At 37.7% G+C, this 19,900-nt stretch overlaps 1 protein-coding gene across 1 annotated transcript in view; it reads right to left on the bottom strand.

Annotated features, from left to right (window-relative positions):
- The window catches only part of LOC308659322 (cytosolic phospholipase A2 beta-like), a gene marked incomplete at both ends in the record, with an annotated part of 43,137 nt that extends 23,469 nt beyond the window's left edge, over positions 1-19,668 (bottom strand). Inside the window, 9 exons of the mRNA XM_081312840.1 lie at positions 530-634; positions 1,337-1,464; positions 4,416-4,479; positions 4,709-4,751; positions 6,620-6,678; positions 7,260-7,391; positions 9,191-9,327; positions 13,176-13,248; positions 19,648-19,668. Of these exons, the coding sequence (XP_081168966.1) occupies positions 530-634; positions 1,337-1,464; positions 4,416-4,479; positions 4,709-4,751; positions 6,620-6,678; positions 7,260-7,391; positions 9,191-9,327; positions 13,176-13,248; positions 19,648-19,668 (762 nt within the window). The remainder of the gene's footprint in view (positions 1-529; positions 635-1,336; positions 1,465-4,415; positions 4,480-4,708; positions 4,752-6,619; positions 6,679-7,259; positions 7,392-9,190; positions 9,328-13,175; positions 13,249-19,647) is intronic.
- Between the last annotated feature and the right edge of the window lie 232 nt (positions 19,669-19,900).

The following is a 19,900-nucleotide window of genomic DNA, read 5'->3' as shown; positions in this document are numbered from 1 at the left end:
ATCTGGACTAAAAAGGGGTAGAGGGACAAATAAGTTGGGCATATGAAAAAACAATAACCAAATGAACTCTTTAGATTTGTTCGACTGAGGAGGCATAAGAGCACTTATAATCATTTTATCAATCAATAAAGAAACTCAGAAAGTGCCATATTAGACATATTCTTGAAATTTCAGTAATTCGTATTTTGAAGCCAGAATAGAGATTCTAGTGTGTTGCTCCCTACTTCAAAATAAGAGATTTCTATTTGCTCATTGAAATCATTGATTGTGTAGTTTATGTATGAACTACATAATGTATGTATGCATGAACTACACAATATTATGTATGAATATTATGAATATTATGTGTGAATATTGTGTATGATTATATGCATATAATATTATGTATGAACTACATTATGTAGTTTACGAAGTAGTTGATTTCTGACCAGCAGTCAGTTACATTGAATAGCAACCTTTTGTGTTGCTGTTTTTTAAAAAAAAACAATATCAGGAAAGGTGATCATTCATTTTAAGAATCAAAACTTGCCTTCCCCATTGGTAATTCAACTTTGACTTGATAGCCAACTGGAAGCAGTTTCAAAGGCAGAATTAAAGAATAATCAGAATCACTGTCCTCGTTAGGTAAAATGTTCTGGGAAGAAAAAAAAGATGAGCCAAATGAAAAAGATCTATACTAAAAATGAAGATTACTTATTGTTTAATGGTGATCATGATAATGATGATTAGCTGGCCTTTCAGTCACTGAATGAACTTTTCATTCAAGAAAATTCCAGGCAAGTTAAAGTTTTACATCAAAAAAAAAAACAACTAGCTGAATCTGAAAATTCTTGAACCTCAAGAATTGTTTGGACTCTTTTCTTCTATTTTCCTTTAACTTTTCTGAACGTTCATTAAATTTACAGTAATTCTTGCTGGCTCAGCAGAAACCTTTTTGCCATCTAGCACAAATCTTGGATAAAGAAATGTACGTATTCAACAGCTATATGGAAAAAAGACTGTCTCATCGTATTTTGGCTACCATTTTCAAATTATTTTAAAAAGGGAAAACAAGAAAATAGCAAACCACAAAAATGAAGAGTGAAGATGGCAAGAATAACAAGACCAGATGGGGAAAAAAAACCAACGCACATAATCTAAAAGTGCCCACTTGCTAAAGACCTGGGTGAAAACCCAAATCTTCAAGACCCTTTGAAACATCAGCAGGATGGTACTGATGGCTATTTATTTGTTGCTACACTATAACCCAATGAATAATTGAGCATCCATGGAAAAGGGATACATTCATACTTATTTTCCTGTGCTGCTGTGGGTACATGATAACTGAGACAATTACCTGAGTTTTAACTTTTAGTACTGGTCCAAAGCTTTTTATGCAATGAAAGCGGAAGGAATCTAAATTTGTGCTTGTCTTCTGTGTTCCTTCATAAGATTGTTGGACTGAAAAGACCACATTTTTATTGGCTAAAATAAAACAATACATAATAAATTAGACATTATATATTTATGCTTCCAAAAATGTGTTGTTGAACACTTTATTTTAGCATGGACACTTGTTATTTTGTATTTATAAATAAATTATTGAACTGCATCCTTTGTCAAATGGATAAGACATACAGTAGACATAGAATCCCATGTCTCTTTCATACCTGCAATACAGCTTACAGCTTGTGAATATGAAAGAATTGTAAGATTAGGTCAAAAGTCTTGCTAAAATTTTGATAATTTATAACCAGGTTTACATAAGTGAATATAGCCTGAATAACCTAATATCAGCTGATACATTAAACTGGCAGCGCTTTTTTCTGTTTTCATGATCACTTCGAAAACATTGAACTCCACCTCAAATTCACATTTTGCCAATTGCCATTCACATTTTATAATTTGAATATAAAATTAAGGATTTTATTCACATTTCACACTACTTCCACTTTAATATTATTATTATTAATTTACTCAAAACTGAGCAACAAAAAAGTCAGCACATTTTTGAAAAATACTTTTAATACACATACCATATTAAATATTTTCCATGTGCAGTAATTAGTTTAAAATCATACTCTTTAAATATTCTCCACAGCCAGTGATGGCAAACCATTTTTTTGTTTTTTTTTAGAGATCGAGTGCCCAAACTGCAACCCAAAACCCACTTACTTATTGCTGGGTGCTGGGTGGGCGTGGCCAATTGGGTGGCCATGGCTGTGGTGGTCATGGCCAACTGGGTGGGCGTGGCTGGGATGGGCATGGCCACCTCAATGATCCTTGTGGAGAGAGGGCCGGGCAGGGTTGGGGGAGATCCAGGGGATCTCTGGTGGGTGGGGCTATGGGGCGGAGGCTCATCCTGTGGGATGAAGTTAGGCAGGGCGGGGGTGCAAACTGCTGCAGGGCAAGGCGAGGCGAGGCAGGTGCCAGGGCCAGGGCAGCTGCTACTTGACACCATTGGCCCCCGCACACAGAGGCCAGCGAGCAGATGGGGGCTGACAGTGTCCATCAGCAGCCACAGCCTGCTGTCTGTCCTGTATCATGGCGAACTGGCCATGGAACCTCATCAGCACAGGTGGAGATGGCCCCGGGACAGCCAGAAGGAAGCCTCTACCCAGCCTAGGCCCCATCTGCTTGACTGTTCTGATGGGGGCAGCTGCTGGTGCTGCTCCGACCAGCCAACCATGCAGGGAATCAGGAGGAGGTGGAGGGGAAGACGGGGGTCTGGGCAGCTGGTACATGAGATCTGCTGACTCATCAGGCTGCCAGCGAGCAGCCGAGGTGGCGCCAGTCCCCTGGCTGCCCCTCCACCTCCTCCTGCTTCCCTGCATGGTTGGCTGATTGGAGCTGCAGCAGCGACACCCCTGTCAGAGCCATCGAGAGGATGGGGCCCAAGCCGGGCAAGGGATTCCTACTAGCCATCCCAGGGCTGTCTCTGTCCGCTCTGATGGGGCTCCATGGCCAGTTCACCATGATGCAGGACAGCTGGCAGGCTATGGCTGCTGACAGATACTGTTGGCCCCCATGCACTCGCTGGCCTCTGTGTGCAGGGACCAATGGTGTCAGGCAGCAGATCCGGAAGTGAAGCTCTGCCATCCATCCTCACCCTGGTGGAGACAGCAGTGGGGGAAGGCAGGATCTGGCATACACCCACACTTTGCTGCTGCCACCCCACATCATCCCGTGTGCACGTCTGGGACAAGCGTGCGGGATGATGTGGGGTGGCAGCGGGGAGGGGTGGACGTGCACCATAGCTCACCTTCTCCCACCATTGTCCCCACCAGCGCAAGAATGGGCAGCACAGCTTCACTTCCAGATCTGCTTCTGGCCAGCCTGGCAATGCAGGGATCACCACCGCCACCTCCTGCCCAGCCTCACACATTGCCCAGGTGCTGCTGCCCCATGAGGCTGGACAGTCGGTGTGCGAACGCTGCTTCGTTGGGGCCTGCTGAGGCCAGCAAGCAGCTGAGGCACCTCCAGACACCCAGACACCCCTCATCTTCATCCTCCCCTACATGGCTGGCTGGTCAAGGGGCTTGGAGCAGCAGCCGCTGAAACTCACCACTGGTTGCTCATGCTCGCTCACACAGTCACTCACTTTCTACACCAAATGCTGCTCACTCACTCTCCCGCCAAAACCTGCTCCTTTTATAGGTTTCCCTCACCCAGCCCAGATCTCTCAGCTATTCCCAGACTCCACATGCATGGAGAGGGGGAGTGGAGCAGCCCGGCCCTGTGTCCCTCTGTCTGTGGCAATAGTGCACATGCCCAAAGAGGGCTCTGCATGCCGCCTCTGGCATACGTACCATAGGTTCGCCACCATGGGACTATCAGGTTTGTGTTTTTAATAAAAGAGTATTTTACATATTAAATTACCTGATTAATCAGTCCAGGACTGCAACCTAATAATCCCTCTGCAGTTAAAGACTTGGCTCTTTGAGCTTTCTGGCCTGGCCTGAGAGTATTAATTGGGGTTTTAATTGGATTTTAATTGGGGTTTTATATTTATTCAAGGTTTAAATGTAATTATTTTAACTGTTCTTGATTTTTGTAATTGTTGTATTGTTATTTTAAAAACCTTATGAACCGCCCTGAGTCCTACGGGAGAAGGGCGGTATATAAGTCTAATAAAGATAAAGATAAAGATAAAGTTAAAAGGAGTCTGGTAAAACACCAGCTGGTTATGTAAGACAAAAAGTCCCTAAAGACAGTGCCAGTTTGGTGTAGTGTTTAAGGGCCGTGCTAGATACTGGGGCTATGAGTTCTAATCCCATTTTAGCCACAAGCCAGCTGGGTGACCTTGGGCCAGTTCCTCTTTCTCAGCCCTGGGACACAGGCAATGACAGACCACTTGAAAACTGCAGGGAAAACAGCAGGAGTCAACGCTGACTAAAAGTTAGACACACATGTACACAAACAAACAAGGGACATACCTTTCAAAACCTTCTCATTATCCTCCTTGTTCACTTTTACATCCAAAATGGAAAGTTCACGGGCCTATGAAAACCAAAGATGCAACATTGTGTCTAGAACTTCTGATCTATTTCTTTCCTTGCATTACATCATATCCCACAATGCAGTGCTTCCTATGGAGAAAAATGATGGCATATACCCATTTTCCCCAACCCGTCTCTTGCAGATTTTCCAGCCCACGTGGTTAACACGGACCCAACACCTTTAAGGAATAAGAGAAGGCTGGTTTGCACAAGACTCCAGATAAACTTACCACTAGGACACCATTAGAAATCAATTGCTCAGAAGGGCCTGGCCTAAAAAGCACAGGAAAAAAAGAAAAATAAACATATACACACACAAAAAGCAAGTAAGAGCAATGTTGTTAGTCTTTGCTGTTTTATAAATAAGGCTTTGTGAATGACTGACAAAAACAAGAAAGGGAATACAAACAGCTGCAGACACTCCTATGCTATAAATTGCAACTACAGACAGATAAATCATTAAGATGTTTGTGTATTGTGACACAGAATAAAATAACAGAGTGAGTGCCTGTTACTCGTCCCAGCTTCTGCCAACCTAGCAGTTTGAAAGCACGTAAAAATGCAAGTAGAAAAATGGGGACCACTACAGTGGGAAGGCAACAGCGTTCCGTGCGCCTTTGGCATCTAGTCATGCCGGCCACATGACCACGGAGACGTCTTTGGCTTTGAAACAGAGATGAGCACCGGCCTCTAGAGTTGGAAATGACTAGCATGCATGTGCGGGGGAACCTTTACTAAGCAATAGCAATAGCACTTAGACTTATATACCACTTCACAGTGCTTTACAGCCCTCTCTAAGCAGTTTACAGAGTTAGCATGTTGCCCCCAACAATCTGGGTCCTCATTTTACTGACCTCAGAAGAATAGAAGGCTATCAGAGCCAGTCAGAATCGAACTCCTGGAGTGAGTTAGCCTGCAGTACTGCATTCTAACCACTGTGGTGATGATAATAATAATAACAACAACAACAACATAACAACTGGAACATCACTTGAACACCATTTACATTGACAAAGTCACCCTCAGTCAATTGAAAATGGGCAGTTCTGCTTGGAAAGCTGTGACAATATCTCAAACAACATCTGCCTTTCCCAGGTCCTTGGGAAGGACTGAAAGGTAACTGAATGGAGCTGAGCGTTTACTGGCCAGATGCCCTTCCTGATGCCTATGCGGAGTTCAGAGCAGATATTTACTCTTTGTGCCCTGATAGAGAAATATCTGTCGCTGCCTAGGATTGAACTCTCAGCCTCCAGATTTTGGGGCTTTACCTCTAGGCTATTGCACCACTCAACCAACCATAACAAATAATCCAAAAATAAAACAATACCAGCAGTACTTCAGCACAGCACTGAATTAAAGGATAAGATAATTTGTCAATTAAACACCTTTATATTTTTCTTTCTTCTTGTAAATTCATTGGAGCTTATAGAAGCAAAAAGGCTGATTATACATTTAATAAAGAAAGAAAGCTCCTTTCTCTTCCACCTACAAAACTAAAATATCTGAGTTAGGGCTCATGGTTAGCCTAGAGAACCTCCTTGAATAGAGATGGAGCCATTACAGGAAATGATTGTCATCATGAAAAGATCCTATTGATTATAATTATTACAGAAGAAAAAGGAGAAGAAAAAGTCTTTTGCTCACCAAATAGACCAGAAACAGACCTTTTTTTCCTGTTTTATATAACTTCTAACTTATGCAATCATAAACAAAAATAAGAAATATACGTAGTTCTTTAAATTCAGAATAATAGTGCATCATGCCGAAACTGCACCCACTCCATTGCCAGCAATGGAGAAAAAGTCGCAATATGTTGCGACACGTCATGTGACGTTGCAAGTTTGACACCCCTGGAATACAGTATGCTATATGAACAGAGATCTGCTTCAGTCTGTTATGTTACATAAATCCAGGCAATGTATCAGAATATATTTATATTGAATTCTGTAACAGATCATTGCAGAACTGTATGGCTTACTAAACAAAACAGGATAGGACAGGTTAAGTTAGGATAGGATAGTTTACTCAAATACCCCCAAGACAAGCTTTATTATCTGCTGAATAATTCAAAGAAGGAATTTTCCAAGAACCAAACTATGAACAATGACTTAATGTTTTATATCAGCTGTCAAATCACTTACACATCTGAGAGCTTGAATTCCACTTCTAGAAATTCATAACGATAAGGTTGTTTTTGTTTCTGGTAATAGAAAAACATTTATAAAATGTACAGTAATGAAGACAAAACATTAACATACGCAGTCCACAGGAAAGGAAAGGAAAGGAAAGGAAAGGAAAGGAAAGGAAAGGAAAGGAAAGGAAAGGAAAGGAAAGGAAAGGAAAGGAAAGGAAAGGAAAGGAAAGGAAAGGAAAGGAAAGGAAAGGAAAGGAAAGGAAAGGAAAGGAAATTGAGGTTGCTTCAAACTTTGTTTAGATGACATGTGATTGGAAGCCTAATCCCCTTTATAAGGACACTTCTTTTCTTGGCCACCTACTATTTTAACAGGAATGGTTGCCTGAGTCTCCTATGGTTTTGATTTTTGGTGAAGCAAATGGATAGAAATTGTACTTTCACAGAAATAAACTTCCACATTTCAAAATAAACACTTTATAGTTATGTCTAGGCTTATAAAACATTTCCTTAAATTTCACTCTATCTGTGCTTTCCTTTCACAAAACCCATGAAATATACCGTTTAGTAAACTTGGGAAAAGAACATCCATTAAGGATAAGGAATAAATGTACCCTACGTTATCTTCAAAATAACTTTTTGGCTCTCACCTTTGGTTTTAAGGAGAATTTCTCAAGGACTGAATTTCCAGGCTGAAGTTTTGATAAATCAAAAATAACAATAAATTGGATATCATCATTGTTGACTGGATCACCATCGCAAACATTCAACTGTATGATATTCTGGAGACAGAAGAGAAGAAATAGCAATTGCAGGCACCTTTTTACTGATGACATTGTAGATATTTCTGTTGTAATATTTTCTTCCAAACTGATGGAATTTTGGCTATTGACCTATACTCAGAGTAAGAAATCTAATTAGTCAATCTTATTAACTCTGTACAGCTGCTAATTTATTTACTTATGTATAATATCTATTTATTTCATTTATACCCCCCCCCCACAATCTGAATCTTATTTTGGATAATCAATGTGGAAGCTGTTGAGAGAAAGTACTATATATTCTCCACTACTATATACATAAATGGATAAATCCAAGTTGTATTTGAAACTTCAGCAGCCAATTCTAGCTCTTTAAAATGTATAGAAAGGTACTGTTTTTCATAATATCTTCTTTGTGTCTATTTCTATTTTATGATGGAGGTCTGTTTTGGAGGGATTTTCATTTCTCTCAGCAGCTTTTGATACCATCTGTTATGGCAAATCTCTAACTTCAGATGAGTGATAATTACCTTTTGTTCCTACTTGGAAACTTTGATTTAAAAAAAGGCTGCTATTTTTACCTCAAGTCTTTGGAAAAATACAAGATCCTATCTTCATAATATTGATCCAGTTTATGATGTCTCTAACGTATTGCTCAAAATTATGGACCTTTCAGATAAAGGACAAAGAGAAGGAAGAACAGAAGCCAAATCAATAATTATGGTCATTTGGCGATCTCAGGAGATAGTACTGAGGGACTACCAAACCATCTTCCACTTCCTCTGAATTCTCATTTCAACTCCAAATCATGGTCTCTACCCTGTGACAATACAAATACTTTTGTGTCAAGAACCAAAAGGGCCAAGATATAAAGGCCTATCAGTTCTTTGAAAGATCACTTTGGACATCATGTTCCACTTGCAAATAACAGCTTGTCTTATTACTCCCAAGCACTTCAGTTTCTGCAATCAGAACCAATCAAGTCTAGCTATACTCAGACTTAGGGAAATTCTGGAAATTCTGACCTTTGCCTATTGCTCATGACATCTTGATGTATTGTTGATACTGAAGGTTTTGTCTTGAGCTTAGACTGGAACCTCTCTCCACTCTTCTTTAAATCATCTATTTAGTCATGTCCTTGATCATTCTGCTGGTGCCAAATTATCAATGATATCCAGCCCTCTGCAACCCTATCCCAGTTTGGATCAGAATCTCTAAGATCAAGGCATAGAGATGTTTGAAAAGGTCTTAGGTGCTGTTTCATCTAAATAATTCTTCCAATGCCAGTGTGGTTAAATAAATATATACTGCCCCATTTCCAGGAAAGATGGAAAAATCACCTGAAAACTTAACCAAAATGTGTTTTCTGGGATATTATATTAGGAACCCGCCCCCCCAAAAAAACTGTCTACTAAGTTCCCAGAAATTATTAGCACTCTTTTCTTTTACAACAGATGCCACTGGCATTTTAAAACCCTCACATTAAATATGTGTAATGGAATATGTTTCACTACTGGCAACCTCAGGGTATTTGTTTCAAATCTTGGCAATGGATTAACGGTAATCTCTGAACAAAAGTCATTAACTATCTGATCTCTGCGCCTACACACAAAACTTCTGATAAGTACTTTCAGGCATGTAAGCATCTCCAAATGATAGAAGACAAAAATTTCAGTAGTTTGTTTTCCTTTTCAAGTATCAAATCAGGGAGCAAACGTTACAGTTTCATTTGGAAAAGTCAATTTTGCAATAACATTTTATGGATTTGTTTATCCTGTAAGCTCAAATAGTATGTACTATTTGCAATTACGTTACACTACCTTGATTTTGGTTTGGATCCTAAAATAAAATGTTTCATTCCAGACTGGGTAATAAAAATTCCTGACAGTCTGGGTTCTGAATATCTCCCGTGATGCTGTTGGCAGATGCAAAGTCACGTAGCAATGAGATGCGAAAACTACAACAGGAAAAAGAAGAAACTGGTAATTGTTTTTTCAAATATTCAGCACAGCTTAAGAAACAAAAGAAATATAATGGCTAAATATCTATGGGAATTAAAAGTGCCACCTACTTCTAAAAATATCTAAGTTCTGTTTATTATATATTAGTAAAGGTAAAGGTAAAGGTTCCCCCGCACATGCGTGCTAGTCGTTTCCGACTCTAGGGGCCGGTGCTCATCTCCGTTTCAAAGCCGAAGAGCCAGCGCTTGTCCGAGGACGTCTCCGTGGTCATGTGGCCGGCATGACTAGACGCCAAAGGCGCACGGAACGCTGTTACCTTCCCACCGTAGTGGTCCCTATTTTTCTACTTGCATTTTTACGTGCTTTCGAACTGCTAGGTTGGCAGAAGCTGGGACGAGTAACAGGCGCTCACTCTGTTACGCGGCACTCGGGATTCGACCCGCCAAACTGCCGACCTTCCGATCGACAAGCTCAGCGTCCTAACCCACTGAGCCACCGCGTCCCTTTTATTATATATTAACCTATACATTATTAGACATTAAATACATGCCACCAAGAGTCAAAGTGATTGTGGCAAGCTAAAAATGCAATAGAATAGAATAAAATAACAGAGTTGGAAAGGAACGTATAGATCACCTAGTAGTCCAACCCTCTGCTTAAGCAGGAGACCCTATACCATTTCTGACAGATGGCTGTCCAGTCTCTTCTTGAAAGCTTCCAAGGATGAAAGACCCACAATATCTGAAGGCAAATTGTTCCATTGGGTGATTGTTCTCACTATCAGAAGGTTTCTCCTTATTTCTAGGTTGAATCTCTCCTTGATCAATTTCCATCCATTGTTCCTTGTCTGGCCTTCATGCTTTGGAAAATAGGTTGAGTCCCCCCACCATCCTGTGACAGCCCCTCAAATATTGCAAATATTGCAATACTGATATCATGTCACCCCTAGTCCTTCTCTTCACTAGACTAACCATGCCAATTTCCTGCAGCTGTTCTTCATATGTTTTAGCCTCTAGTCCCCTAATCATCTTTGTTGCTCTTCTCTGCACTCTTTCTAGAGCAGGGGTGTCAAACTGCTGGCCCGCAGGCCGGACGCGTCGTGACAAAACCACACCCACCCCATTGCGGGCAATGGGGAAAAAGCTCCGAGACGTTGTGCGATGTCACGTGACATCGCGAGTTTGACATGCCTGTTCTAGAGTCTCATCTTTTTTATAGTCTGGTGACCAAAACTAGATGCACTATTCTAGGTGTGGTCTTACTAAGGCATTATAGAGTGGTATTAGTATCTCACATGATCTTGATTCAATCCCTCTGTTAATGCAATAAATAAATGAATTAAGTGAATTAATTTAAAGGTTTTTCAGAACTTTAGATTCTGAGAAACTCTTTTTTTTGTAAGAGTTTTATTGATTTTTTATAATAACAACCTGGTGTACAGTGTGTTATCTTGGTTCATGAATTTTATATATATAATATAATATATATATATATATATATATATATATATATATATATATATATATATATATATATATATATATTGATTGTAAATTTAAGTTAGAAGTGTATTCGTTTATGTTGTCAAAGTTATGTTTAATCTCCTCATGATTTAGAGCTATTGTGATTTGTATCTGTCATAGCATTGCATAAATTTCTTCTTGGAAAGTATTTGTTTTGTCTTGAAATGTTGCTTCTAGAAGTCTTTGATCTTTCCAGCTAAATCCTTCAAGAGTAGATATTAAGTGTGGTTTTCTATCATTTTTGATGAATATGTCATAACCATGTTATCTCCCCCTTTCGAGTAATCCATCATAAGTGCCATAGTCTCTGTAAATAGCCTTGTCAAGCTGGCCAAAACAGTCCAATTTTGTGTAGTTCTTGCCTTTATATATAATTTTTATAATCCCCTGTAATTTTCAATTGTCAAGGTTTCAGTAAAATCAATGTTTTATAACAATTCTTTCTTTCAGAAGTCAATTGTCAACCAATCAGAATTGCAATTCAATATATTTAGCCACCTTAAATCCTTCCTGTAACTTTCCCTCTTAAAAACTTAGTCATAGATCAAAGTTTTTAAAGAGTTCATAAATTTAGACCACAATCAAAGTATTTCTTTTCCTTCAAACACTTTTCAATCTTATAGCTAGCCCAGTATACAATCTATTCTTTGTTCCCTGGCAACTATCTTCTTAAAGGCTATTAGAGGTCATGGGAACAATTTTTTCTTTGTTTCTGGGCGTTGTCTTTAATGTGCTATATTCTAGTTGTCCACTAGATGTCAGCAAATATTTGTTTTCTAGCTCTTTCAGACAAGAAGTTCTTATTTTTCTTTTTTTTAATAATTTCATTAAAATTCTTTAGAATATAATCTTGGCAGTTTGTTTTAGTTTCTAAGTTTGATCAGATTGTAGTACTTTAAATTTAATTTCAATATGTTTCTTTCCTCCTTAAAGGTTAATTTGCTCCTTCCATCTATGGGGGAATGGGAATGTAGTCCCCTCCCCTCACTTTCAGAGGTTTTTTGCTTTGGGGAGCTTTCCCAGGGACTTAGTTGCAAAATAAGAGAGAGAAGATAAAATACTCTCACCAATTCCAAGCACACTGTTCAGTGTTGTTCTTGTTAGTGCTCTTGGACTTCTCGGCTGCAGGTAACTTGGGCTAGATGCTGACATGTGGCTAGCCTTTCTCCTGTCAGGTTCAGACGGCTTCCCCCAGATCAAATGAAGCAATTGCCATTACTTCGTGATCAATGGGGTGCCCCTCCTTCACGGTCACCTATTTGAGGCAACTTCGGACCCATCAAGGGTTCTCCTGGCAGGACAAAACTAGCTGTGGGGAGCAGAGGTCTGCTCTCACATGGCCATGCACTACGGGCACAAAACTGGAAGTCCTCAGATTCTGAGAAACTGTTATTAAGATGTAGAATTTTTAGAAACAATTTTATGTAGTCGAAATGAGATTCAATTTAATGAGATAAAACATCAAACAAGATATAGGAGCAGTGCAAACTGTGTAGAAGATAGATCCTCTTCATAGAAAAAAGTATAATAAGAAAGCATGTCCTGATCTGGGTTCCAGAAAAGACTATTTGAAGATTCACTGCAGGAAATTCATTTATTTTTTTTAATTGAAAAGTTTTACAATACATTTTTTAAAAAGGAAAACTCCCTCCCTCCCCCTCCCCTCCCCCTTACCCTCCCTCACCCTCCCCTCCCCCCCGACTTCCCAGAGCTGAATACAGGGTATAAACTTTACAAACTTAAGCTAAAATATGCTAACAAGCTAAAAAAAACATTAAATTCTATCGCACTTTAACTCCCCTTAAACATAACTAAATTACTAACAAATAATAAATAACTAATAATACATCATATAAAACTAATACTTATTCAAATGCTAAATGAAACTTTTTAGTCCCATATTTATTCTGAATATATTCGATCCATCTTCTCCATTCCACAATATATCTCTGTTGCGATTGTTCTTTCAAATATGCTGAAATCTTTGCCATTTCCGCCAAGTTGGAAACTTGCAGGAAATTTATTGAAAACCATGCTTTTGGGTTGGAGACAGAGTGGTGCATTAACAGGAAAATGAAACCTAGGGACTAGTGGTAGAGAATCAATTGAAAAATCTGGAACAAAAGCAAGAGATGCTTTTGGGGGGGAAAGATTGATATCCATATAAGCTGTAAACAATCAAATTTATTATATTTTATTTTGCTCTAAGTCACAAAACAATCTCTAAAATTCTGAGCTCAGTTTTTCTAAATTTCTGTTTCTGTGAGATCAACACAAGTAATTCAACTTTATTTTTCAACCATACCATGCCAGGAACTTACCTGGTGTATAAGAGGGGAAGATACTGGCTTTCACTATCTTGACAGACAGCAGGCTTAGTGGAAATAGTTGGTTCTGCAATGGAAACAAAGCCAGTAATGAGGTCCTGAGCCAGTCCCTAGGATCTGACATGTGTTATTGGATACCACCATCCATATTCCTTTCATTTTGGGGGAATATGCTGACTCTGTAAACCACTTAGAAAGGACTGTAAAGAACTACAAAGCGCTATATAAATCTAAGTGCTACTGCTATTTGTTATAGGCAGCTTATGATATTTCCCTGCAATGCCCAGCTGTGAAAGATCCTTAGATGTTGCTGTGGAATTCTGGTGCAGTGCAGAAGGGAAGGGCCACCCTGGTTTAGTAACCCTAAAACTCATGAAATGCATACTTTCCTTGTTCTTTTAGGTGTTAGATGTTTTCCAAATTACTTCATGATCATTGCCATACCACACAGCTATGGTTGCCATATAGAATATCCAGATTTCATTATCTTCAGTAGTTAAATTATTATACTTTCCAAATCCAGGTTACTTTTCTTATGAGAAGTCCTTGCAAATAAGCCTGGAGATGGCCATGGTCATGCAATAATCTGTGTGACAAAGCCCATCTCTTGGATTCATTAATGGTTATTATGTGATGCTTGACTGCACATGTTTTTTATTTTTATGATATGTATTTTATGTCTATGTGAAAGGGCTTTATATTAACCTCTATAAAACTGGCAAGCTCAGGAAAGATGAAGTACTGGGATTTCTGGAAAAATCTATATTGTTGATAAAGTAATTGGTAGAATCTTGAAACCTGACCACAGAAATTAATTTTTCTGCAGAGATACCGGTACTTTGAGAGATTAACACCGAGATAAATATTAGACCAACAATCAAGAACTAAACGATAACCCAACCAAGGAACTACTGACATAGACAAACAAGCTAACAGTAAACAGCCTAATCAAGAAATCATCAAGAACACTCTCCACTAACACTGACAGGGCAAGCCACTAATATATAAAAATAAGAGCAAACCCCACTCCCTTCTAGCACTGATGATGTTACCTAGTTTAGTAATGAAATGTCTGCAAAAAAACCCCACCAAGCTCAGAGAGAATCAAGGACCCGACAGTTCAACCGTAAATTACAAATATTCTATCAGTCACTTTCCATTCCTGTGGACTGCTTCCTTATCATACATATTTTCATGCATAGCATTTTCTGTGTATACATACACAGACAAAATGAAATTGAATTATTATATATACCAAGTTAAAGTATCAAAATGCACATAAAAGGAGACACAATAAAAGCTTTTCTTTCAAAAATGCTTCCTTAATGCTGTTCTTCGATCTAAGGATGTCTTCATCCACCTTTTAAAGGGCAACTATAATAGCACAGTTATAACTTTTGCCTTGCAACTCAAAGTATTCAAAACCTTGCAGAATTTTTATTGTTCTCTTTCCAAGCTTCCTACTCTTCTCTGTCCTTTATACTTTCTTTAATGAAGCTTTTAAAAAAAAGCCATACTTCCTGCTTGCATATAAGGATTCCCATGTTTAACATTTTGTAATACAATCATTTTATTATCTTTCATCATTTTTATTACAGTAGTATAAATGAGTTATAGAAAGTTATAGAAATTGAGATCATTAAACAAGAAATGCAGCATGGATGCCCTGCAATTAGAAATTCCAGCATTCATTATTCATTTAATTAAAGCATAAAAATATAGTTCTTCCACCTTTTAATGTGCATACCATTAATTATTTCCCTTCAAAGCTGCCTATAAAATTGTAGTTCCACTTCCTATTATATAACCAATGTGTTTAAAACAACCTCAAATTATAGAACTAACCAGACAAGTTATTGTCCCAGGCAAAACTACCTTATTTTTAGCATCAGAATTGCAGACCTTTTCATTGATCATCAGTTTCTTAGCAAATTTGGTGATGTGTGTGTACCTTCATCTCACAATTAGGGAAGTATATTTGTACACCCATTTGCACCTAACCTCCAGAGTCTTGGTTCTTGGGCTGTGCCCTAAGGCCTTCTTCCACCCTTCCTGCTTTTCATGGACTTAGTCAAACCCTGACATTATCTTCTTTGACTGCAGCACAGAAATCTGTGTCTTCTCAAGAAATACAGCACATAGGTGAGTGACAATCAAGGTAGCACTTCCAGACCTGATTTTATCAACTTGCCATATGAAATTGATGAACTGCCAGCTGCACCTTCTTTACATATAGTTACAGTTATATCACTAATTAAACACCATTTCAAATGAGCTTTACAGTAGCAAAGGTGCACAATTCACTTTTCATCCTGTTTTGCCTAAATATTAATATCCTGCTAAGGGAAATAATTAAGGAATCTCCTACTGTTGCAGAGAGACGTTTCCATTAACTTCTCCTATAATAATCCTTATACTAATTTCCCTCAATTCTCTGGCTACTTGTTGGGTCCTAGTATCCTGTCTTTTCTCCTCCAAAAGAACATCCATCCCCCAAACCCATTCAGGATAAATTAATTCACCTCTTTGTAGATGTTTCATTACCTAACTAGGAAACATTATGTTACCTGGTCAGGTAATGAAATATCTCCAAGCAAGCAACAAAGCTCAACGGGCACCACAGACTCCATACAGTACAGATTCCCAGATATCCTGACTACCCTAAGCAGTCCCTGTCTTAGAAATATAAAACCAACAGTGACTGGAGAACATTGTGTTAAAAAACAGCATGCATTTGTCTAATCAGTATATTTAGTTAATTGCATATAAAGCATACAATACACAGAGTCCCCCAAATGCATATAAAACAATGTATATTGGGAAATCATATATCCATAATGTATATAACTGTGGCATTTTGGTATCTGACTTTAAAACTATTTAAAAACTATCTGTTAAAGTTGGAATTGAATATGTATATAATGACACAGATGGGAATATGCACATTCCTAGCTGATTAGAGTCAGCAGCTATTCTATGTCAGTATAATGCAATAAACATCTGATCATTTGCTGAAATCTTTACTATCATTAATTGAATCCAAATGTGTTTAAATTTCACCAGACAAGCTCATGGAGAACTACTGTCATCACACAGACTGTATTCCTCTCCCAAGATTAACCTTCATGAAAGAAAGTTGTCCCACTTTGCAGCAGAAGCTATTGTTATGGCACTGACCATATACTCCCCCAAAACAGATGGTCCTCAGCTTATGATCACAACTGGGACCAGAATTTCCATTGCTAAGCAAGATGGTTGTTAAGTGAGCCACCCTCAATTTTATGAACTTGACTTTTTTTGTCACGGTTGTTAAGTCACACCGTCATTAAGTGAATCCAACTTCCACCATTGACTTTCCTTATCAGAAACCAGCTGGGAAAATTGCAAATGGGAATCCCATGACCCCAGGATGCTGCAAAAGTCATAAATACATGCCAGTTGCCTGAATTTGGATATTGGGATTGTGGGGATGCTGCAACTCTCATAATTGTGAAGATTGGTTTTAGTACTATTGTAATTTTGAATGGTCACTGAACAAATGGGGTACGTCAAGGACTACCTTTACCCTATTTCTATTTCTACCACCACTACTCAATAGATTTTGTAGCATATTTTCAAAGAAAAAAAGGAGACGAGTTGCATATTGATATTTAAAAGTGTTTTCCTAGGGTGCCTTTAATTAAACAGCAAGCAGCCATAGACTGAAGGTAGCATATATTGTGAGGCAGGTCTATCAATCACTGTGAAGATGTTGGAAATGCAAGAGAGAAAAATATTAAAAGATAGATATATCTTTCATAAAACTAGAGAATTTCTAGAAATGGACTTAAGTTAAATAACTGCTCTGTCTGCAGATAATATCAGTCCAGAACTATCAACTTAAACCAGACAAAATATTTTAAAATTTTAAGATACCTATCCCACCCTACACCAACTTGTTCACCTTCTAGTGTCTTTTCTCAACCTGTCAGAATTCGTTGGCCTTCTAAATAAAGCTGGCAGTTTAATTTCTTGGGGAAATAGTAGTTTAGGAAAGGTGTAATTTACTTACCTAATTTGATATCATATTTTCTCATCAATCATCTATTTTATATAGTTAAATGGAAAGGCTACTATATCTCTCCTGGCTAGAATTGAAAGGGAAATTAAGAATATGTCTGAATGAGGGCATTATTATTTTTCAATGCTAATGTTTTCTTTTATTAGGAATTTGGAGAACTGATGTATATTGTGGTGAAAAGGTGGACTACCTATTACATTTAATAAATTTAAATTTAAAAAAAATTGTCTGATTTGATTGTGAAAATGAGAATACTGGAACAAAAGTTTTTAGATACTAGAAAAATTGTGGGAATATTTTTAGTTATGTAAAATGGTGTGCACCCCAATTTATATATATGATGGAACTGATTCAAAATAATTGCTCATGACTGACATGGTTTCTAAACAAGAATTAGACCAATATCAGTAGGAATAAAAATACCAGCACAGAATTAAAGACCTGCCAATATATCAAAATCATCCTAGGATTGCAATTTTTAAGAATTAATTTACTTTAAACTCATAAAAATTGAAATATATGCATGTAGGAGTGTGTGTGTGTGTGTGTGTGTGTGTGTGTATGAATCACAGGTTTCCAGTTTTACAGTTAGATATACAATTATACACACATTTTTTTTAAAATGCATGGCCTTTTCTATTTTGCACTATAAAAGTGTTCAATTTTCTTTCAGTTAATTCTATATAAGGATTTTAAGTGTAATTCATCAAAGGGGATTTATTGGAATTGCCCAGTTGTCTCTCCCAATAATTACTCACAAATTTAAATTGCCCTTCTCAGTTTTCTTGCTTTTTAAGATCCCAGTTACAGTAGATTTAAATTACAAGTTTTGCTATCTCTGCATTCCTGTCGTATTTCAATATGTTTCTATCTAACTATTAGTTAGATATGTTTTTAAAAGACTATATTCCTTTTGAAACATGAAAAGCCAAGAAAAAATGCTAAAGACTTATTTGAAAGACTAGAAACTTTATGCGAACTTTTTGCTGAAAGAAAAAAAAGACCGAATTGATGATATTAGAACTAAAAAGGGTTAAAGAGGGAGAGGAAAGAGTGAGACTGCAACTACTGGATAGAAAGAACGATAGAAGTTATAATTTATATTTTCTTTTTTTTTTACTTCTTTTCTTTTTTTAAAAAAAAGTTCTCTCTTATTTTTCCTTTTTTATGCTTTTATTGTGTTCAAAAACTCTAAAGAAAAAAAGAAAAAGCCAAGTTAAATAGTGAATTGAATGAAGACAGCTAAGTTTTTCTTTGCAGGCAAAAAAGTGTGCCCCTTCATATTTAAATGGCAAAACTTTGAAATGCAGCATGCACCAACCTCCTTTGATGCTATCACATGGTTTTGAAGAAATAAACAGGGTGTAATCTCACAAAACGTTAGCTACATCTTATAATAAAGCCTTGGTGGAGCAGTGGGCTAATGCCTCCTTAAGTAACACCAGCTGCCTGCAATTAGTGCAGGTTCGCATCCCACCAGGCTCAAGGTTCCATCCTTCCGAGGTAGGTAAAATGAGGACCCAGATTGTTGGGGGCAATTAAGCTGACTTTGTAATAATGCCGCTTGGGGTGTGTATGAAAGCCCTAATAAGCAGGCATATACATAGAATAAAGGCTACTGCTAAGCTTGTAAGCTGCCCTGAGTCTTCGGAGAAGGGCGGGATATAAATGGAATTAAAATAAAATTAAAAAAAATAAGTTGTTTTTTTAAAAAATAATAAATAATCTGCAGGGTTGCAAAATTTCATCTTGTTGATAGTTTCAAAGACATCTAGACTTTTTACAATAAAAAAAGGAAACAAGCAGGATTAATTAATCAGTGTGAAACCAAAACCATGGAAACAAGATTAATGAATTAAAACACAATTTATGTGCTGAAATCCAAATGAACAGCCAGATTTTCTCCCCAAACCTGCTACTTAAGACTGAGATGTTGAAAGGCAATAAAGCATTCCCAAAGCTACTGATTGTTTTTTTACTGGCACATGGGGCAATTTTTGCAAGGACACCTTGTATATGTCTTCAACTTTCTTGAATCACTTTTCTGCTCCTATCCTTTTAAAATAATATGTCAGCAACAAGGAGTTGATTGACATTCTTAAGAAGTTTGCTTTGTCCGTAAAGTTTAAATGGATTTTCAGTCATTCCTTTCAATGCCCAACCAATTTTATAACGTTCAAACCCACCCAGTAATAGATTAGTATCTTCTTCTTCTTGTAGAGAAAGAGATCTCATCTATTTATTAGAACACCCAGAAACTATTCAAAGTTTGAAATAGGGCCAACTTTCATCATTTCAAAAAATTCAGATTGACTGAAAGATTAGAGAATGTACCTACTTGTTATGATTTCTCAGCAGAGAAATTAAATATATATATATAGACAGCAATGACAGTCTGTTCCTTACCTTCTGATCTGTGGTTTCCATTCTTGTCAAGTAGACTTTTCACAAGCACAAGAAACAGTCTGTTAACAGACAGGCAGCACACAAATCTGTTGCTGCTCTTCCTTGGCACATCCCAAAAGACAAGAATCATATATGCACGTTCCAGGCTCCACCCAATGTGACTTCTGAATAAGAAAACAAGAAAGGACTGTGTTTTTTTTTCTAGCCCAAGAAATAGCTGCAGTCAAACTTCATCACCATAAACCCAGGTGAA

This window comes from Vipera berus (genome assembly GCF_964194415.1).
Source record: "Vipera berus genome assembly, chromosome: 1".
Taxonomy (NCBI): domain Eukaryota; kingdom Metazoa; phylum Chordata; class Lepidosauria; order Squamata; family Viperidae; genus Vipera; species Vipera berus.
Note: the sequence above shows the minus strand (reverse complement) of the source record. Positions and strands in the feature narration are given on the sequence as shown.